Source organism: Leptinotarsa decemlineata, unplaced genomic scaffold, assembly GCF_025532065.1.
Source record: "Leptinotarsa decemlineata unplaced genomic scaffold, Ldec_3_MD MMD2_tig00000882_RagTag_RagTag, whole genome shotgun sequence".
NCBI classification, from domain to species: Eukaryota; Metazoa; Arthropoda; class Insecta; order Coleoptera; family Chrysomelidae; genus Leptinotarsa; species Leptinotarsa decemlineata.
Genome location: NW_027412556.1, coordinates 16,050,807 through 16,074,589, shown reverse-complemented (window position 1 = coordinate 16,074,589; position 23,783 = coordinate 16,050,807). Strand labels below are relative to the sequence as shown.

Genomic DNA, 23,783 nt, shown 5'->3' with positions numbered 1-23,783 from the left:
AAAAATGTCGTGTTTCAAATTCCAAGTATCTTTCATTTAGATGATTTTATTTCTAATTCATTCTCTATAGGATATTTATCTATGATTCTAAATTGTCAATTTCTCTATTTCTGTTAAAATTTTACTGAAGACTCCTACTTTTAAGCAGACAATCTGAAAAAAAATATTTTAAACAAAACCTTCTTATCCTTTTTTTAAACAGATACAACTTTATTATTCTGAATTCATTTTACTTTTTTGTGAAATGATTATTGAGTTAAGGTTGCTTTAAAAAATAGTGGAAAGTGCTTTAAACAAGAATGAGTGAGGGTAAGTAAAGTGTATTGTATTTGAACCTTGTGGTAAGTAAATTTTATAGAAGAAGGAAGTAACAAATTCGAAAATAATCAGTGAAATTCACTGAGATACTGAAGATGCTCAGTCAGAGTTGAAATGCCCTTCCGTGAGAAATGATATGTTTGAGATGTTTTTGATAATGTTTATATTAAAGTAAATTACTGGATGATTTTTCAGCTACAGAAATATTTTTCAGTCGTTATCAATTGTTGTATTGAAACTGTGAAAACTCTATGATGATTGAATTGAATATTTGACGCTTCAGCTAACATATAAGTCAAAATGTTAAAAAATCTGTTTTTAATTAAATGGTAACACAAAAATCATAATCTATCATATCTTCCAATTGTGATCTTGCAAAGAAGTTTGTTTAAATATAAATTGAAAAATTAATTTCTTAACATAAAGGACAATTTGAATGTTGCATCATATAGATATGAATATGGTTAACAAACAGTATTCTATAGTTTTTTTCTATTGGAATCTTCATTTTTGTTTGAAATATTTTTTTTTGAAATCACCCAAATTGAAGCGGCATCTAATTATCTATATAGTAAAACTTTAACAACATATTAAAGCTCAACAATTTTAGATGCCTGCATTATATGAGAAAATACACCAAGTCCGGCCGTACACGGACCACATATTTGCAGTTGAGGCAACCACAACATTGTGGCCACGTTGACTGCACTTCGCGGTTGACCCAATCACATTTTTATGGTCGACTTGCGGTCATATAAACCGCACTTGCAGTTGAGGCAACTGATATCAAAAATTGAATGCTGTGAGACCAATACGAGAAAAAGTACACAACGATGTAAGCGGTTGGGTCCAACTGCAAGTTTGTGGTTAGTGTATGGCGAATGCCGCGATGACATCTCGACGGAGATCAGCATCAAGTTGACTGCAGACGCCCGTTTTGACTTTTGTGAACGCCCGTGTACGTGTAGTACAGTATTTCTTATGGGCGGCTTCAGTTCGCTGGAACGCGACTGCAATTGTGTGGTCGATCCGACCGCAAAATGTGGTTCGTGTACGGGCGCTCTAACGCAGCTTTTTTCTACACATACTTCACTAAGTATCGAAGGATCTACAGGACAATTATTAAATTAGCCAAGGAAAGTTTTTACAAAAATAAAATTAATGAATCTGATAATAAATCCAAAAGCAGCTGGAATATTATAAATGATAAACTACACTAGCAAATCAGATACTACCCTAACACCAAACGAATTGAATAAGTATTATTGCACTGCTGCCAGTAAAATAACACAGAGTATAACAAAAAATACTGACTCGATGAAATACTTTGGCAACTTTACCATTTCTCAGTCAATCTCTTTTATGATACGGATGTGAGTGAGTTAAAAGAAGTTATGTCATTAATTACAAATGAAAAAACGCATGGAATTGATGAAATTTCGGAAAGAGTTCTTGAAAGTCTGCCAGAAGACGCGCTACATACCCTGGCCACCCTGATAAATGATTCATTTCAGAGAGGTATATTCCCTGACTTCCTAAAAACTGCCATCGTAATTCCCGTACACAAAGGTGGTGCCTTAGACGAGCCAGTAAATTTCAGGACGATTTCTTTTATACCCGCACTTGCAAAAGTAATTGAAAAAATCGTGGAAATTAGAATAACAAAATTCTTAAAAAAAAACATAGTATAATATCACAAAATCAATACGGATTTCAGGAAAAAAAAACTCGAGTGATGCCATCTTTTCATTTCTCCAAGAAATATACACAAATGTCAACTGCGGGGAGGCTGCAGCCGCCGTGTTCTGCGACTTCAGCAAAGCTTTTGATTGTGTTGATCATCAAATACTACTGGCTGAACTATACCATTATGGCTTCAGAGGAGTTGTATACAATTGGATAGAATCCTACCTAAAAAATCGCACACAAATAGTTAAAACTTCATCCATTTCTGATAAAGTAATAGTAAACTGTGGTGTACCACAAGGGTCCATTCTGGGCCCCACCCTTTTTTTGTTATACATAAATGATTTGATGAGAATATATATCTGGGGTAAATTTACAAATTTTGCAGATGACACCACTATTCTATGGCATGACAAACATACTATTGACCTGGAAAGAAAAATAAACTGCGATATGCACAAAATAAAAATTTGATGTGACTCAAACCTCCTTGCTCTCAACGTTTCAAAAACCAATATATTATACTTCAGGTGTGATCTTGATAACATCGAACTGGATAAAGCTTACATAGAGAGCCATAAAGCACTAAGTTCCTAGGGGTATTCATTGAAAATAACTTGACATTTGAAGAGCTTTGCTTTTCTTTCTTTATTTCAGAAATAGGTTTCCCTAATATACAATAAAAAAAAAAGGAAAAGATAGAACAGAAAAAGTAACTAATATATGCTATTCAGTAATTTTAAAACTATTACAAGTAACAATAAATAGTTCTATCGCTCCGTGCTATTATTTTACAAATAATATTTATTATTTCTACTTAGTAATGCTAGTTATATAGGTAACATTAGAAGATTTATACCGAAACAATTCAAATATTTCACAATCAAAACTAACATATAAAACATAGATTTACAACTTTATCCAAATGTAAGTTATGTTTCTTTTATATATTTTAACAAATGTCTTTTGAAGACATTTATTGATAAACAGTCTTTTACGTCAGTTGGTAGGTCATTAAATTTAATGAAGCCTTTAAAAAATACTGAATTCATACTACTTTTAAAATTTGTTCTGACAATATGTAGATTGCAGTTATTGCGAGTATAGTGTTCATGGATTTCATAATTGTAGTTGACCATATTCATGAAATAAGAAGGAGACAAATTATTTATTATCTTATAAATAAATATCATTGCGAAGTACAGTAACCTTTGTAATACGGGCAGCCACTGAAGGGTGGATAACATTGAATTTATTGGTGTGTATCTATTACATCTCAGAATAATTCTCATGCCTCTATTTTGCAATTTCTGCAGTTGATTAATTTTATTTAAGTTCATAGAGTATATGTTTGATGCACAATAGTCAAAATGAGGCAGAATAATTGCTTTATAAACTGTTATTTTAGTGGCTGTTGATAAATTACTAGCAATTCTTGAAAAAAAGTATAATTTTTTTGAAATTTTTTTATGAATATAGTCGAAATGGCTATCAAAAGAAAGTGTATTGTCGAGTTGGACTCCTAAGTATTTTATATTTGTGACGATCTCAATTTTCTTGTTATCAATATTTATGTCTAAATTATTTATCCCAATTTTGTTGTATTTAAATTTATTAGTAATTATCATGGCTTTGGTTTTAGTTACATTTAATTTCAATTTATTGATATCGAGATATCTTTTAACACTGACTAAGATGGAATTCATTTTGTGAATAGCTCTATCCAAGTCTGTATCACTACATGCTAATAATGTATCATCTGCGAACAGATTTATGAATTCACAGTCCACAAATAAGTTAATATCATTAAGATATATTATGAAAAGCAGTGGACCTAAAACACTACCTTGAGGAACACCCTTGTCATTTGTGATTTCATTTGAAAATGTATTGTTAATTCTTACCCTCTGCTTTCTATTAGACAAATAATCATAAAACCAATTGAAGGTCTGACCGCCTACACCATATCTCTTGAGCTTAGCAAGAATAATATTTCTATCAATTGTCTCAAAAGCCCTTTTCAAATCGAGAAACACAGAAACAACATATTTGTTGTGCTCTAGTTCATTATTAAATTTACTTAATGACAACTGGAGTGCTGACTCACAGGAATGGTTTTTTCGAAACCCTGACTGTCTTTCGAATAAGATTTGATTGTCATTGATAAATTCCAACAATTGGTTATAAACAGTAATTTCTAAAATTTTTTCTAGGGCTGGTAGTGTATTAATAGGTCTGAATTCATCAGCTTTTATAGTATTACTGATTTTTTGGATTGGAATAATAGTACTGGTTTTAAGTCCCTGTGGAATTTTTCCCGTTCGTAAAGAAGTATTAATAAAATTAAGTATAGCATGACCAGCCGTTTCAAATATTTGTTTAAGTATTTTACAACTTAGTATTTCATGAATACTGTGTTTATTATCCAAAGAATTAATAATTTCTCTCAACTCCTTTAAAGTGATTGCTCTAAATTTTTTAAATGGTCTGTATAGGTTGTGATCTAGGTTTGACCATAACTCTTGGGTTTCAATGCTATCCGATATTAGATTAACACTATTAACAAAATATTCATTGAACTCTTGGGCAATTTCAGTTTCATTTTTTATTATTATGTGATAACCATTTTTTTCAAATTTTATATGTCTGGGCATTTCTTGTTCTTTGTTATTGACCAACTGTTTCAGTGTTTTCCACATCATTTTTGAGTTATTTTTATAATTATCTACTTTCTCATGGTAGTAGTTCTGTTTATTTTTTTTTAATAGATTAACTACTTCATTTCTAAGCTTTTTGAATTTTTCCCATAAATAATCTTTTTCAATTTCGTTAGCTTTTACAAAGGAAATATATGTATTGTCTCTCTCTTTGATTTTGATTAGAACTTCATAACTAAACCATGGGAGATGTGTCTTATACTGACAAATTCTAAGAGGAGCAACATTTTCGACTATGAGAGAACATTTTTCCATTATTTCATGGTATATCACCTCAATATCAATAGAATCCAATGACCAATTACATGATATAAGACTATTTTTAATAAGATCAAGATCACGGTCACTAAAATTTCTGTATTGTTTTGTTATATAATTGCTATTTGTTTTAACTGACGAAAAATTTACTGATATCAGTAAATGATCTGTTATACTCGGATATAAATGTACATTTGACACATAATTATTTTCATTTGATATTACATAGTCTATTAGAGTTTTGGATTGTAATGTAATACGGGTGGGATCAGTGATAGTTTGCTTTAATCCATATATTTCAAGTAGTTTTTTAATTTTTCTGACATAAAAAGTATTATCAAGATAATTCAAGTTGAAATCACCTACTAAAATAACTTTCTTATTAGATGTCACCAAAGTATCACATAAATCATCAAAATCTTCCAAAAATTTAGCATCAGAACTTGAAGGAGAGTGGTACATATTTCCAACCAACCAAATACTAGATCCTAAATTAATTTTAACCACCTTACACCAATAATTACCTTCTAGAACAAACGTTTTATAAACTGAAAATTCAAACTCTTTTTGAATATAAATCATGCAATGAATTTAAATAATAAACTGGCCTCTGGCTGTTTTGCTGTAAAAATGATATTGCAGCAATTGGGATCCTCTGCTGTAAAAATAGTATACCATGCAGTAACTGAATCCCATCTTAGATACGGCTCCCCATTTTGGGGAGTATGCAATAATAATGTCATGAAAAGCATCCTGATTACGCAAACAAGAGCAATTAGATACATTTTGAAAGCAAAGGCGCGTGATCCATGCAAACCACTTTTTGTATTGCATAAACTAAATACTGTTGTTGCCATATTCATAGCGAAGACAGTTTATCTGATCAAAAACATCTCAATAAATTCAATACGGCTAACCGCTATCCTACACGCAAGCAAAACAGTATTAACTTACCCAAACCAAACTCTACTTTAGTGAAGGACTCTATTATTTATAATGGTTGCAAGATGTTCAATCACTTACCTGATTTTATAAGTGAAATTAACACATTAGATAATTTTAAAAAGGCTGTTTACTTGTTACTGTGTAGTCGCCCTTATTATACTTATTATTTATTTTTTATTTTATTTACTTATTTTTTCTCTTATTGTTGAGGATTTTTATACTATATGTTGACTGACAAATTGTACCTTTTAGCATTTAGTGTTTTATTTATATAAGTACTTTGTCCACAAGAATTCTTTGTTCTTTATGACAATAAAGTATTGATTGATTGATTGATAGTAACTATCAAACAAAGCAATTACTGTTGAATATTTTTTTTCATTTTTACGAATTAATTGTGCTTCTTTGCTGTGCTTACTGAAAAAAGCTGTTTCTTGTTGAGTAAGTAGCCAAAATGATCATTCAATTTTCGGACGCTGATTTGTGAAACGTGCGGACGGGAGTTGTCGTGGGGCAGGATCAGACATCTTCTGATGACCAGTTGCGGCTGCTGCCGAAGCAATTTTCGGAATATTTCGTCACTTTCCTCACATTAGGACTCTGCTGTGATGGTTTGGCCTAGTTGCAAAAATGTAAAATGAATAACACCAGCCGCTGACCATCATACAGCAACCACGGATATTTATTGGTGGGTTTTCGTCTTTGAGAAGTGCTTGGGTGGCTCATAGGTGCCAAACCACTATCCTGAACGTCTCCTGTTGTCGTAGTAGAGTATCCATTTTTCATCACATGTGACGATCCGATCCAAAGAAGGATTGTTTTGTTTGCTTAAAAGCACAGAAGAACATACCTCGAAACATGACAATTTCTGTTGATCGTTCAAATCCTGGGGCACCCATTCTACAAGCTTTCTGACCTTATCAGTACGCCCAGTTCTTCCATCGTCCTATGCACCGTTTATGATGGTTTAGTCTCAACCAGGGTACTCAAATCCTCGTCCTGGATTACTGTAAATATTTATTGAAATATGGAGCTACAAAAGCACGTGAGCACGTGACACATTAAAACGGATAAAACTTTTAAAAAAACGGTACGTATTTTAACAAAATCCCGAAACACGTCGAAATCAAATTATAATTTGACAAACTTCAACGGAAAAATGCTATCCCTACTTTCAACCCCCGTCGAATGACAGGTACAACCCCCATTTTTTTCATTGGGAAGTATAGGCTTGTGATATATCGTTTGAAAGGTATCTTCATTCTTTATACAAAAATGTTACCGTTTATTGCAACAATTAAGATAAAATAAATTGAAATCATGTGGTTACCAAAATTCGATAAAATACACTGAAAACTTATTGCAATATACTCAAAACTTATTTCATGTTGAGAATTTATAATAAGGAAGTAAGCAAAAACCATAGCAATGGTCTTTTAAGAAACTGTAAATAATTTCCGTGAGAACGTCAGTTTAAAATGCCTTGTCAACTTCTTTTCCATGTTAACTTCAAGTCTGACAAATGGTTAAATTAACGGAAATGCAGTTTTACAAATGATTGGTTACGGAGATAAAACCATAACACAACAGAATAATAATTATACATAAAGATATATATATATATATATATATATATATATATATATATATATATATATATCTTCTATGTCTTAAAACATAAACTAAAATGCCGTAAGATTGTTACAGTTTTAACGAATATCAACTAACTAACTTTTGTACAAAGCTTTCTGACTAATTTCAGCACTATTCATTCTTTACATTCTGCACCTCACATCTGATAACTATGTGGTGGGATCTTTAGAAACAAATATTGTTTTTTCTGCTCCTAGTAAGACAGACTCGCCAAAGAATGCTCCCTCACGCTACCCCTAATTTTTTGAGGAAGGATTGTGTAAGAACTCCACTAAAATTATTTTTTTTGCAAGTTATCTTCCTCACCAAATTGCTGAGAGTTGAAATATTTTTAGGAGCAGCGATAAGGATGGCGAGATCTCTGGTTATATCGGAGGAGTTCATTGCGGATCACCCTTTCGTTATCGTCTTGGCGGTAAAAGAAAATGTTGACAACTCACATATTTTGTTTGCCGGAAAAGTCGCTAAACCTTCCTATGGCAATAGACAACGTGACGAACTGTAATATTCAGGAATAAATTTGTGAAACTGACGACTGATCTTTTATTTCTTTCGAATTATATTGACCGTGTCTTGCCTTACAATATGTCATTATTACTTGACCCAAAACATGGTGTCGATAAATAAACGTTATACAGTAAGATATGTGATGGAACCGGCTGATACTTGATGAAAATCCGTGACTGTGAGATTTTCAATAAACAGTTTACAAAATCGCAGCACGTGTCTCACTATATGATGCTTCTTCAGGCGTGTACGATACTCGTTCAATGCAATGTATTGAGCAAGCTGGTAAAAATACCATTTAAATAATTACACATAGTAAAAATACACTGGCGTAAAAATTTGTCAATTGGTTTGTAGTTTTTCGACGTTTAGGCTTCGACTTTGAAGCAATTATCGAGAAAGTATGACCTACTTCAAGTATTTTGTTACTTGACGCCAGGGTCTCAATCTGTTTATTCCCCAGATCTCGTCACTGGCCTCAATCTGCCTACTCCCAAGCGTCGACTGTGGGTCCAAAGGCTATGGTGTGAGTTGACGCCGGGGTCTCAATCTGTTTACTTCCCAGATCTCGTCACTGGCCTCAATCTGCCTACTCCCAAGCGTCGACTGTGGGTCGAAGGGCTATGGTGTGACTTGACGCCGGGGTCTCAATCTGTTTACTCCCCAGATCTCGTCACTGGCCTCAATCTGCCTACTCCCAAGCGTCGATTGTGGGTCCAAAGGCTCTGGTCTGGTATATATGTCCCTATACACAGCGACCGGTAGTGTGGAGCGAGGATGGGGTTGGTAGTTTGATGCAACTAATTTTCATTTATTTTCAGTATTTTAATATTAACATTTGCTTACAAAAGGATTTGAAGCTTTAATAACTTTTACTTATTATATGCGAGCGCTTTCGATAGCAGGCTGTACTATAATTTTCATGGCTCTACTCAAAGTTTGAGTAGAGCTCACATTAGAGGCAAGGGTATGGTGGTTTCACCTTGACGTATATATATATATATATATATATATATATATATATATATATATATATATATATATATATATATATATATATATATATACGTGTGTGTATGTGTGTGTGTGTAAAACACTTTATAGAGTTTACTTTAGTATTGAAAATGTCTGTGAAGAAGCTGTAGTATAGTGAAACACGTGTTGAGGTTTTGTAAGCTGTAAGTGTTACTCAACCACTATGTAAATAACAAGCTTCTTTTATATCCTCATTACTTTAAATAAACTTGGAATATTTTTCTTAAATGAAATCTAACGCTTTCGAAATTTTCATGCTTGTTGTTCTCTTGCTAGGTATGGATATACAAGCGAGATGCTTAGTCTTTCCAGAGGACTTTATAGCGGATCATCCTTTTGTTATCGCACTTGTCGCTACCATTAATCAGAGCATAGATTCTGTACTGTTTTCCGGAAGAATGAGCAATCCCAATGCACAGGTAGGAGTGGCATCATGAGTTTCTGTTGTAATCCAACAAAATTGAACTTCAACTTATAAGAATCCAAATAGAAAAGTATAGTGCAGCTTGCACAAGAACTGAACGTCTCCACTGGAATTTCTGTCAAGTGATAATAGTTAAGTTAACATTTTTTTAAACAAACTTCATATTTTTCATTTGCATGTGAATTTGAATGTCAAAATAGTTTTGTATTCTAAAGTTTTATTTAAATGCCAATGTCTTCGTTTACACTGCCTTATTTATATATTGATATTTCTAATAAATTGTATTCAATCCCAGAGCTAGTTTCATTTGAAGTGTTCATGTTTTGTCCGGTCATTATACAATATTGAATTAACGAAAATTGCGACAGAGCTAAATTTTGGTGAAGACCTTTATTTTACTATAAAAAATAAAAATTTGAAAGCCCCAATCTGTCCCATGAGCGCTTCAAAATTTATTCGGGGTCAAAGGTCAAAATTTCAGGTTTTTTGAATTTTTCTCGAAAACTGCAAGTTTTATCAAAAAAATACCTCAGAACAAAGTTGTAGATTTCAAAATTCTCTACAAAAATGGTCTTCATGATTTTTTCTGTATCACCATTCCTGAGATATCGCAATTGTAAAAGTCACGTTCTATGTAATATGCACACATTAGCCACGTATTTTCACACTCAGGTACTTCAGCAAGTAAAAATCCCTGTTTGTGTCTCTTTTATGTATATACTATATATTATATTTAGAAAATATACATTTAAAGGACCGTCAGTCCCTTCGAAAATTCCCTCTACCCGTATGGCCTTGAATATAACATCTATTGTCCATGTGGCGTCGTTCATGTGCCTGCTTCTTTTAGTGTTAAACGTTCTGTTCGAATGAATATACGTATTTATTACAAGCGTCTACTATAAGAGTTTTTTGTGATTTATATTTGAAAAAAAATGTCACAATTTTGCTTTATTTGCTCTAAGCTTTTGACTGAAGGTGAAATTGTTGTGGTTAATCGTGGAATGCAAACTTTAATGGATGCAAGTGATGCGAGAAGTGATGAGTTTACTGAATATTTAAGAGGTCTAAAGTCCGTTACAATCCACGTGGATTGCCGAAAATCATACACCCGGAAAACTTCAATTGCCGCAGTAAAAAGACAACATGAAGATGAACTGGTCAGTACTTCAAAAGTAAGTCCACCTCGTACTAGAGCACGAGTAAGTGAATCCAGCGATGAAGCGATGGTGGCGATGAAGCAGATAAACAGGCTGAGAAAAAGAAACCGCAGAGTCTTCGAAAAAAAATTTACAAAGTTTCTACATTCAAATTTAAAAAGTCTATTTTGAAATTAGCTGAAGATCGTTCTGATGACTTATCAAAAGCTGTCGTTGATCGTATTATTTTTGAATATGATTTAGTAGCTGCTAATGCTAAATACCATGATAGTTGTTACAAGTCTTTTCTAAGACCTATACTGGCGGTAAAATTGAGCGTCCACAAAATAAGGCTGTAAGCTCTGCGATGGAGGAAATTTTTGGGAAATAGTAACGACTGCCAGTTTATGTAAAATGTAGCTTTAGATAACCGAACTCTAAAAGTAAGATTGAAGTTAAAATATGGTAGTAGAATTATTATTACAGGGAAAGCCGGGAAATTAACATATATTTGTTTTGTAGACAATTATCAAGATATTTTAAGTCAAGCCTGGTCTAATAATAAAAACTTGGATGAAAAAGAAAAACGAAGGAAAATTTTGAAAGCTGCGGTAGCGATCGTTCGAGAAGATATTCAATCTTGTGTGTTTGACAATACGATGTACCCCCCACCAGGTAGAATGTTTGAGGATATAAATAACGGTATTCCCGAATCGTTGTCATATTTTTTAGAATAAGCCATTCTTGAAAAAAAAACGTCGTAATTTGGATGTTAAAAATACCCGAAACAAGAAACAAGTACAACCATCTTGTCTTCCTTCAACATCGGCATCTGCTATTCAACACTTGTATCGGGTATATTATCAAGTTCAGACATGGCAAGGAAATGAACTTAACCCTGAAGTCTGGGGTTGGAAATTAATAAATAATACTCTGGAACCAATTAAAACTGTGCTCCCCTCTGCTCCTGAGAAACTCCTTAACACACTTTTTTGCAATTGCAAAACAGGTTGTAGTGCCAAATGCGGCTGTAGGAAAGTAGGGTTACAGTGTTCATCTGCGTGTACCAATTGCCAAGGTCACTCTTGTTCAAATGTTGAGTTGAGTACAACAGAAGATGATTCATGTGATGCTGATGAAGAGACAACTGATACAATCATTACTTGAACAATTTATGAATATCCGAAAAGAAGAGGAAGAAAACGAAGAAGAAATCGCAGAAGACATGATTGTTGAAGTTAACTAGGACGAGTATGAATCAGATTAAAGTATCAAAAGAAATCAAACTGACAATTACACTCCATAAACATTATCAACTCGAATAATCTTCATGCTGTTGAATAAGTATTGTGAATAAAAATTACGTAATAACGATTCGTGGAATAGGTCTATTGGGGAAACCACGTTAAAAAAATGCGCAAGTACACTACCTCACAGATAGTATGGAAATGTGTGCATATTACATAGAACGTGACTTTTACAATTGCGATATCTCAGGAACGGTGATATTCACAGAAAAAAACGTAAGAATCATTTTTGTAGAGATTTTTGAGATCTACAACTTTGGTCTGAGATATTTTTTTGATAAACCTTACGTTTTTCGAGAAAACTCAAAAAACTCGAAATTTTGTTCTTTGACCCTGAATAACTTTTGAAGCGCTCATGGGACAGATTGGGACTTTTAAATTTTTATTTTTTATGATGAAATAAAGGTCTTCACCAAAATTTAGCTCTGTCGCAATTTTCGTTATTTAATTACTGTTTTCAGGTCTAAATTGACCGGACTATAACTATTATTAAATTTTTGAATGTCAAATTTGACAGGCAAATATTAATGCTAACGTGAAAACACCATACCCTCATGTGAACCTACGACTTTGTACGTCCCTGTGGCAGATACCCAACGGAAAAACAACAAGTAACCGAGCTAATGCCGCGCCGAGAGTTGAAATAAAACCATTAGGCATCTGTGCAACGTCTTCCATTTGGAAGATTCGTCGCAAGTAACTTCCTGTTTATGAAAAGCAGAAATTAATTTCATGGACGATCACCGATAGACCGGTTTCGGAGTACTTGCTTATCGTCAGTACCGGGAAGATCATTTCAAACAGAGTGAACCGTCTGAATATCCCGCACAAACAAAATTAATTCCCACAAGTTCTATCTTAGATGGTTGATTCAGTAGGATGTTCACTGCTCTACCTGCTGACAAAGTACGGAATCAACTCCACAAACACATATTCCGGAGTAGGAGTCAAAATGATAATTGAATATTTTTTGAAAAGCAGCATATGAAATGCTCTAGTTTAGGTGAAAAACCATACCCTTGTCCCTCAGGCGAACCTACGACTTTGTAGGTAGGTACGTGTGGGAGATACCCGACGGAAAAAACATCAACTAACCCAGCTAATGCCGCCCAGAAAGCTGAAGTTAAACCTGCCTGATGGTTTCACTTCAGCCTAAGGCAGGTTACACACTATTTTAGTCAGTTTACACACTATTTTAGGCAGCTTACACACTGATGCCACGCAACCGATCAGTTGCATTGGTTTTTGTATGTATCGTCATTATTTTCTTTATTTTCATCTGCTGTAACGCACCTTCTAAAACTGGTATCCCCTTTTGTCTGGTAGGTGTAATTAAGTCAAGTAGAAATTTGTTAGACTCATGCTATACATAGATTTAAATTCGTCCGGGTCATGGAGTTCCCTTGCCGTTACAAACATTCTTGGTTCAAAATTGTCTACAAAATACGAGTGCACCCAGTCTCTTCTTTCTCATAAGAGAATACTAAGAAATAATAACATCCTCATATTTCGATGACTCCATTCCGAGTCAGTTGTAATCGCATAGATTGTACAACAATGTAAAAATATCGATCTCATGCAACTATAGTCCGTTCATAATTTGTTGATAGCTCACTGCAAGTTTGACCCTCATTAGAGGACTGAAATACAGAGAGGACAGCTAATATGATATAATAACAAAAACCAAACTGAAACTGGCACTTTAAGATGTTTTCGACTAACCCACCTTGTATCTGAAGAAATACAATACAGCTATAAAACTTTCCATCCGATTATGTAGGTATTTTGAGTGGAAATGAGTGACCAGTGTAGTAGAGTACATGATTAAAACATTAGTTACTTTAAATAAATAAATATATTAATATTCTTAAACTGTAGGTACTGTAAACTGTATTTTTATTTTAAAAAAATTTCTTTATTTTATTCAAAAATAATAAGTTACTTGCAATTTGTAAAAGATACATTTATTTAATTAATACCTATTTTTAAATGATATAAACTACGATTACTTACAAAACTATTCAAATTCAAAATAAACAGGATCATCTTCGGAATCCGAGTCGTCTTGCAGGTTAATAATTAGCGGTTGTGTCTCTACAGTCGCATCAATTATATTGTCAAGATCCCACATTTTTTGTTCTTCTTCTATTGCATGTCTTACTGCATCTCGCCAATTTTGTTCTGTAATATGTTGTAAAAACTCATATAACAATTCACGTACAGCTTGTATTTTATATGACGTATTTTTTCTAGCCACATAGCTTTTCATTTGTGCCCAAATGAGTTCAATTGGATTTAATTCGCAGTGGTAGGGTGGAAGTCTAAGGACTGTGATGTTTCTTCTTTCCGCCATTTTGTCAACTACGTATTTCTTGAACTTAGATTTGTGTTGCCGGGCAATTTTTAAAAGTTCTGCTTTAACCATTCCATCTTCGTAAGGCAGGGACTTATTCCGCAGCCAGTCAATGATATCCTGTTTCTTCCACGCAGTCGTTGGAAGTCTTTCAACTAGTCGTGAATGATAAGGTGCATTATCTAATACTATAATTGAGTTTGGTGGTATATGTTCAATCATCTGCTCAAAATACTCTTCGAAAACATCAGCTGTCATCTCCTCGTGATAGTCTTTTGTGCTTTTGGATTCAAATTCCAACGAACCATGCTTAGCAAATCCTTTTTCACTGCCAATGTGAGAAACTATTAATCTACTGCCTTTACCAGAGGGTGGGGAAATACCAGTAGACCAACCTTCCATAAAGGCTTGCCTGGAGCTTGATATATATTTATCTGTCCAAATTTTTGTGAGAGTATGACCTGCGTTTACCCACGTTTCGTCCTGATAGTAAATTGGCCTTCCTTCAGCCCGAAATTTTCGTATAGATCTTAGATACTTTCTTCTCCAACATATTATCTCTTCCCAGTCAATCAAAAGTGATTTTCGGTCTGATTTCTCCCACCGGAAATTTAATTCTTTTAAAACTTGCCACAATTTGGTTCGTCCGACATGAGGCAAATCCGGGTCGTCTCTAACTTCTTGTAAAATTTTGTTTAAGTTGGGTATTTCTTTTTTGTAAAAAAATTCGTGAATTTTCCTTCGAATACCATTTTTGGCAAATTCATCAATTTCGATAGGTTTTCTCCCCCTCTTCAAGTATTCGTTTGTATTTGGGTTAGCTATACCTTTTTTTTTCTTTCTGATAGGAACCTATATATTGTTGACTCCCCTACGCCCGTCATGTTGGCACAACTCTTGATTATGTTCTGAACAGTGTTTGTGGGATTCTGAGAAACCAGAGCATCGTGAACGTTCAAAACAATAGTCTTCTCTCTTGGTGAATAGACAGACTTACTGACTGTACGCAACAGTACCGGTGTAAAACTTGATGATGTTGATGATGATGACGAAGCCATCGCAAGCAATCAAACAAAACAAGCAGGAACGAAAGGTACGTATATGTTTGTAGGAATATGAAAAAAAGTTACTCACGCACTGCACAAAATTCGCAAAATAAATATTAGAGACATTAATTACTGCCGTAGACGCCGAAACACCAACGAGCCGTAAATTAAATGCGATTAAAAAATGTACTAAACCAAAAATTATTTTCGTTCGTAACAACTACACCCTTTCAAGGCAAGTTTCGAATATAAACTGAAGCTTTATATTTAATGAATAAACACCTCAGGAACCTCCGCCTATGATTTTACGAGTTTTACGACCGTTTTATGACTTGGGCCCTCATTTTGTGCTATCGACAAATTATGAACGGACTATAGTTGCAACTAGGTTGTGACGCATCACATCGCGACCTTTTGTAACCCATGAAAACCGATAGAACAGCGCAAGTTAGCGCCCGGACACGTGGTGGCACCACTAGCGTGACACGTGGCTTGCGAGGCACAGTTGTTGAGACACAGTGTTTCGTACCAATTCTTTCGCGTGTCGCCAAAGGCTTTGTATGCTCAGTAGGAATAGGTTTTTGGGCATGACATCCTTTTGCGTCAATGTCTCGCTGAATTATCCCATGCACTTCTGCAAATTGGTTTTGATTCATTCAAAAGTAATTATTAAAATCACCATCACTCATCTTCTTTGATATCATAAATTGTCCACAATTTTTCCTTTCCCTCAATTTGCGCCTAGCTTAATTCAGGGGCCATCCGTGATGCGAGAATTGCTATATCCTGGTTTTTGCATGAACGTTTTCCAGAAGGCTATTGGTAAACATATATACTGATTAAACAGTAAGTCATCGAGTTCCGAAGTTCCATACACACTGCTACAGGACGGGAACATGCTGGGGCGAAAACATGACGTGAATATTCTTTTCTCTTTCTAAGTTTCTTATGGGGGGTGTCTTGGCATGTCCCTCTCCGTTGCCTGCCTTAGTGCGAGCCCCGCCATAAGAAACTATCTGTTTAAAAAAATATGTTTTTTCGTTAACCAGCTGTCGCACCCCTACGAACGACAACCCTCAGAAGTCGAAACTTGTGCGAGCTAAGGATTAACGAGGTCTTACCTTTTAACGTGTGATTCCTAACACGGGTTGGACGATAGCAAGTGAAGATCGATCGTTCAGACTAGGGCTTGAACCACCGACCAACACGGCAGTCAATTCGAGTGAGTGAACAAAGCACCCACGCCGAACCGCTTGGCTACCGACCTATCTATAGAATGAGAAACGTCATGTTCCCGTCCTGTGCCGTGCTGTCGCAGTATGCGCCTTGCAGTAGGCGGAGGACGAAATAAGGTTCTGTTTGGCAGAAAGCCAACCCCGTCACCATCAGCGGGGGCGTCTCCCATATCCTACCGTGGGGCTATGTGGTGATGTTTTCTTTGCGAAAATCCTGGGGACAACATTGTAGGTTCAATCCCTCACCCTTCCTATATCTATCCCTTTCCTCATTCCTCCACCCACCGTATGTGGGAGGGAGGCAGATATGAAAAGAGAACTGAGAAAATGAATATTTTGATTTTGGTAAATAGTCGACAGGGATCAAAGTGCACTCACTTTGAACCATTTTACTTCACAGGCGTATTATATTCATACGCAAAAAATGGCGTCGAGTACCTACCTGCTGGTTGTATCTTTTAAGATCTAATTGTTCATCTCTGAAAAAACTATGCAACTCAGTTCGTTACTTCCGACAGGATGCAGAAATATAACAACTTATAAACAAATAAACCAAAAAACAAGAAAAGTTCAATAGAAAAATGATGCTCTGATATCTCCTGAAGAATTGAATTAGCACAAAATTAACTCTTTTAAATGAAGCAACCCACAGTTGTTTTCTAAAAATTTATCTTTGGGGGTATTACTTTTACAAATGAATAATCTACGATTTTGTTTTTTTTTGTACCTTGGGAGCTGTCTGACTTGTCCATTTAGTCCAAGTCTCCAGAAAATACTGCAGCCTCTTGGGCTTATTGCGTTTATTCTCCCATCTTCTCACGACACTCATTCCATCAGTCTCGTTCCCTGTACTAGTTTGTACAGGTTCCGTCTTGGATGTTCGTCATATTCTTCTGTACGTAATTTTGTACATCCATATATTGCCTGCCTCCTGTGATTCAGTGCCTCACATTCACATAACATGTGTAGAGCTGTTTCTATCCCTTCGTTGCATAATCTGCAGCCAAGGTCTCCGTTGTACAGCCCCATTTTATTCAGGTGTCCTCTGAGCGGACAATGACCGGTTAGTAACCGGTCATTGTATTTTCTCGGACGGTTCCCTAATGAAGGTTCAACTGTGTTTGTTGCCAGGTACTTTTGTCCAGTACTCTGTGTGCTTCTTATTGGTACATGTCCTAATCTGGTTTCGTACCAATGATTTTGGTACCTCCAGAGCTGGTTCAGGACCTATATATGAAGTTGACGATCCGCGTCTGGCGCATTCATCAGCTTTATCATTACCTGTGATTCCTGAATGCCCTGGCACCCAGTACAAAGTTAATTTGTTTCTGTTTGCAAGTTCATTCAGTTCTTCATGGCATTCCCAGACCAGTTTTGATGTCACCTTCAGGTTTGTCAGAGCCCCTAGTGCGCTCTTGCTGTCTGTAAAAATATTGATCCGCTCATTTCCTTGAGGTCTCAATTTAATAAGCCTTGCACACTGCAAGATAGCATACACTTCCGCCTGAAAGACGGATGTGTATAGTCCTAGCGGATAGCTGTAGTTTAGATTTTTATCCGCTTGGTATATTCCAGCTCCCATTCCATGTTTGGTCTTCGATCCATCTGTATACCAAGTGTTTTTTCCAAACATGTTTTCGGGATGACTAATGGTCTTCCATTCTTCACGGCTTATGATTTTGCCGTGAAGTTTGTGTTAAAGTTGTACTTCGGTGTCATGTGGTCCGTGCACATATTCAATATGTGCTCCCCCACTTGTTTCGAAATATCTGTTCGGTCCGATCTTTTGTAGTTCGGCGAGTTTTCCAGTCTGAATTGGCCCATCCTGACCTCCCCCATTATCACAAAGTGTAAAGGAGGTCGATTCAGGAGTGTCTCCAATGCAACTGTTGGGGTAATTGCAAGTCTTTGCACCTTGCCTAGTTTGTTGATGGCGGTCGCCTGCTTCATCTTTGGCCACCAGACCAGAGATGCGTATGTTATCATTGGTTTAACCACCATCGTGTATAGCCAATATACCATGTCTGGTTTTAGCCCCCATGTTTTTCCATAGGTGCGTCTGGCGAGCATCAGTGCTACCTCCGCTTTCCTCTTTATCCTGGCCAAGTATTGGTTCCAGGTCAGTTTGGAATCTAGGATTACTCCCAGATATTTAACCTCCCCCGATACTTGTATTTCTTCACCTCGAAGTTTTACAGGTCCGAGACCCTCCGTTTTAGTCCTCTTGGTCGATTTGGATGGGCTTATGTTGAGCCATAACAGAGGGGATAGAATCCCCCCCTGAGGACAGCCCCTTGCTACCCGTGCCACGACTGTTTCCCCCATAATGGTTGTATATACCAATCTTTCCCTAAGCATGCAGTCTATCCATCTACAGCTTGTCTTGTCGATCCCTCTTCTCCTCGACGCCTGGATGATTGATTCTAAAGACGTATTATTAAATGCTCCCTCAATGTCCAAGAAAGCAGCTAAAAGTACTTCCTTGTTTTTGTGAGTATATTCTACTTTTTCTGTTATCCGACATAGAGCCGTTTATGTTGACATACCTGACCTGTATGCATATTGGTCTCGATGTAATGCACTTGTACGGTTAGTACTTGGATGGGTGACGATTTTGTTTAGATAGTTTAGTTCCATCATTGCTATATACATCAAAAACAACGTCAATGTTAATGCCATAGTTCTACATTTCTGCATATGAAGATCATGCATTATGAAAAAAAAATAAGGGAATGTTCAAATTTCCCGGGCTACTAACATTCGATTAGTGATTTTTTATGTTGGTACACTCGTCTCGAACATATGTTCACAGTTTTAGCTATTTAGTGTGTTCAGTTTGTTGCTGATAGGCATACAAGTTAGAAGTTTTTTGCGTGTTCGGCGATTTTCTGCTATCGGAGAAAATGGATTAAAGAATTTGCATCAAATGTTGTGTAAAAAATGGAATTTAGTGCTCAGAAACACTTGAAATGTTGTACGGTAATTGTAGTCTTGAGTCAGAAAAATGTTTACTAGTGGATCCAATGTGAATCGCTACTTTCTCACAGGCACCACTCTTAGAAAGCCTCAAGGATTTTCCTTGAGAAGAAAATTATCATGGAAAATCGTTGATTCACTATTCACTGTTAGAGAAGTTGCCGAATTTTGGCCAAAAAAAACCGTCGCAATTGCTCTTTTCAAATTTTTTTGCTAAAACAACACCATAATATAATAATAATATCTTTATTCGCCTTGAGAAACACAAGGTTTATAGACATATGGGAATAAATGTCACAATTGAAATCAGGCTACAAACATCTTAAGATTCCACAGTCAATGGTGGCCATAAATTGAGAAGTAAAAAATACGAATACACACTCATTAAAATAAATTAACACATTTGAAATTAGATAACAAACACATATTAGAGTTTGAGAATTAGACGGTAATCATAATATTACATCGAGACCATCAAGAACATCAAGATCGTCAAGATGTTTACTACAGGTGATTTACATTTCAATACACAAACCTATTAGTAAATTGGGAACATGTAACATATTATTCAGGTGTCCACTTTGTAGGCAACTCTATTCATAATATTAAATCGAGATCATCAAGAACATCAAGATCGTCAAGATGTTTAGTACAAGTGATTTACATTTGAATACACAAACCTATTAGTACAATTCCATAAAATTCATTGATGTCATACACAGGATTTTCAGTTAAGAAAAACTTCAGTGAATACTTAAATCTTTTAAATGATAAATTGCAAAAGTCTAGTGGCAGAGTTATTGTATAGCTTAAGGCCAATATTGTCCGTCCTTTTCAGTATATTTGCTTGCATGACAAGGTCTGATTTATTTCTGGTATTATGATGGTGTATGTTTGTACGAGAGGTATAATTATTTGTATTTAGTCGGATATTTAGTAGGTTTTCATAAACAATAACTGAATACAGTAGGTATCATTATTTTGAGATTTTTAAATATCGGACGGCAAGTTTCATTCCATCTGGCAGAAGTTATACTTCTTACAGCGGGTTTCTGCAGGATAAACACTTTTTCAAGATGACATTTTGTTGCACTACCCCAGTCACTGTATTTACCAGATTTGGCCTTCTGCGACTTTTTTCTGTTCCCGCGATTGAAGAGACCCATGAAAGGACGGCGTTTTGCGACGCTTGAAGAGAAGAAAAACCGAGAGTTCACTGACATACCAAATACTGCATATACGACGAACTGCTCCGAGGATTGGAAAAACGCTGTAGTATATCTGAGGGGAACTACTTTTGAGGGTACGGAACGGAAACTGATGAATGATTACATATTTTTTGAGAAAAATGGAAATTCGACCTATTTTTGAAGATACCTCATATTGGAATAGAATAGAAATTTATTTATACTGAACAACAAACAGAATGGTTTCCACTTACATGATGTACATTTTTTTCAAAAGTTCCTTACATATAGTATTCATAGAGTACCATTGATATAGTTAAAATCTATATAAAATATTACAATATAAAACAGTAAATAATAAAATGGCCGTAAAAAGATTCAGACACATTTGAGCATTCGGAGGAGTTGTCCTTCTGTAATACTGAATATATCCAGTTCAGAGTTCCTCGCCATTTTGTTAACTGTTTCGAGACATTGTTGAAGAGGAAACAAATTGTTTGAGATACGAAATGGTTGCATGTTAAATTCTTGTAATTGGCTATAATACGATATAAATAAAGGCCAAACATTGTGTTTTCTGAAAAAGAGTGTTCTTAATAATCGTTTCTGGACTTTTTCTATAGTTTCAGAATATAAAAAGGTCTTTGGATTCCAAATGACACAACCATATTCCAGCTTACAACGAACAATGGAGTTAAAGAGTAACAAACAAGTATCGTGATTGAATTCACGGCTAGATCTTAAGATAAAGCTCATTTTTCTATAACATTTAGATACTAAGTTTCAATGTGCCTAGAGAAACTGAACACACCAGTAAAAATGATCCCGAGATCTTTCATCTCATTGATTCTCTGTAAATTGGTATGATTAATGAAATATTTCTTGATAGTAGGTGACTTCTTTCGTGTGAAACTCATTATTTTGCATTTGGCTTCGTTGAGAGATAGGTCAGATACTGAAAAGTAAGTAGATATATTATTGAGATCATCTTGAAGCATATCAGAATTTTTTTCGCTTTCAATTCGTCTAAACAGCTTGAGGTCATCGGCGGAGAAATTGAGAATGCCCGATATACCGAGAAATGCCATTAACAAATAATACGAAAAGGAGGGGTCCCAAAATCGAGCCCTGCGGAACTCCCGAAGTAGCGGTGAATTTGAAGGAAGATAAGTTGTTAAACTGTACGAACTGTATTCTGTTGGATAGATAGCAGTAAAAGAAATCAAGTGTGTTGTTTGTGAAACCGAATGGTTTTAATTTCAGGGTCAAAACCTCGTGGTTAACTCTGTCGAATGCCTTGGCCAGGTCAGTGTATATAACGTGTATTTGATAGCCATTTTTTATTCCATCCCTAATAAAGTTACTAAATTCGCATAAATTGGTAATGGTAGGTTTATTACGAATAAAGCCATGCTGTTGGTCGATTATTACTGAGTCCACGTAATTGTATACTCGATTATATATTATCCGTTCAAATATCTTCGATTGTTTGTTTAGTTTAAACAACATGGATAATTATGGCCCCGCTTTAAAAGGTTTCAGATTTGAAATACCACTTAAAAGAATTGAAAAAAAATCATGAGAATCGAAGATGTTCCTGAAAATATATATTTACAACAAATTCGATATTGATTTCAACACACGTGTGTGTTGACTCAAATGTAATAAGTTTAACAAAACAATGAAAATGGCTTGTATTAGCTTTAGCAGTGCTTACAAATAATTAGTTTGTTTCAAAAGTTTTGTCCGTATTCATGAGTCTACTTCAAACTGTAATAGCTCAGTGGATAGTTATTCAAGTAAATCGCAATTTGAATCAGTGCACTTTTGCCAGCGTAACAAAGTCAATTAATTCCGTCAACATAAAAAATGGTGTCCTTGGGATTCGATGAAATCGACGAAAGCCGTTTTTGCCAGGTCCTGATTGGCGAAGGTTGTTTTACCGGTGATAAAGTTTTCGAAGTGCTTGAAAAGATGGTAGTCGTTTGGCGAGAGGTCAAATCAAATCAGTTTATTCATTCAAAGGACCCATTAGGGTATAGAACATGTCAGGATATAATGTCTGAGTACATGTTCATAAATATATAAATGGGTTCAAGCTTGTTCATTCATTTCACTACATTCCTGAGAGACAAGAAAAGATGAGTCATCAGCATACAGCGTGATGTTATACTCATGTAGAAATTCCACTATGTCAGAAATTAATAAATAAAATAGTATTGGGGCCGAAACACTACCTTGTGGCACTCCCAGCTCCGGTTGCGAGGCATCTGAGTAGTGCTTACTAAAAGATACGTCAACTTCTTTGAAACAAATTTGGACAAAGTGACTTCTAGAAAGTATGGTGGGAGAGGCAAGACTTCGACGCTGAATGAGTTCAATTTTCGGACGGTTATTTAGGAAACGTGCGGACGGGCGTTGTCGTGGAGAAAAGTCGGATCTCTTCTGTTGACCAGTGTATGTTGCATGGTATTTTTTGGTTGGTTTTCCCTTTATGGAAGTGACTGGTTGCCTCATCGGTGTCCAAATGAACGTCTCCTGTTATCGTAGAAGATCCACTTTTCATCACACGCGACGATCCGATCCAGACTTCGAAGCGTGACAATTTCTATCGATCGTTCAAATCATGGGACAACCACTTTTCGAGGTCTAGGACCTTTCCAATACATTTTAAACCATCAAAAACCTAATGGGAGCTGATACCCAGTTCTTTCGCCGTTCTATGCACCGTTTGAGATTGGTCAGTCTTCACCAGGGTCCTTAAATCCTCGTTCTGGATTACTGTAGGTCGACCACTTTGGGCTGGAATCTCCGGAACGGAATTTTGCAAACCAATGTCGACCAGGGCGTTCATTAATACTGTAACGAATTAAAGAATTGACTGTCTTAAACAAATTTATTTTTAACAATATTTCACTATCACAACTAATTTAAATACAACACTTAGCAACTAACGCTTAATTTATCTTCACGGTTTGAATTCTTTCTTTAAACGCA

General features: G+C 35.5%; 1 protein-coding gene across 21 annotated transcripts in view; it reads left to right on the top strand.

Moving 5' to 3' along the window:
* The window catches only part of LOC111510002 (leukocyte elastase inhibitor), a 122,941-nt gene that overhangs the window by 18,382 nt on the left and 80,776 nt on the right, over window positions 1–23,783 (top strand). The window contains exon 4 of one of the 21 annotated variants that reach the window (XM_074175110.1): window positions 9,396–9,837. The exons of 19 other annotated variants lie outside the window; for them this stretch is intronic. In XM_074175110.1, the coding sequence (XP_074031211.1) occupies window positions 9,396–9,556 (161 nt within the window). In that variant the 3' untranslated portion in view covers window positions 9,557–9,837. Of the gene's footprint in view, window positions 1–7,912; window positions 8,110–9,395; window positions 9,838–23,783 lie in introns of those variants that run through there. One more of the 21 variants, XM_074175109.1, reaches the window with a different exon arrangement.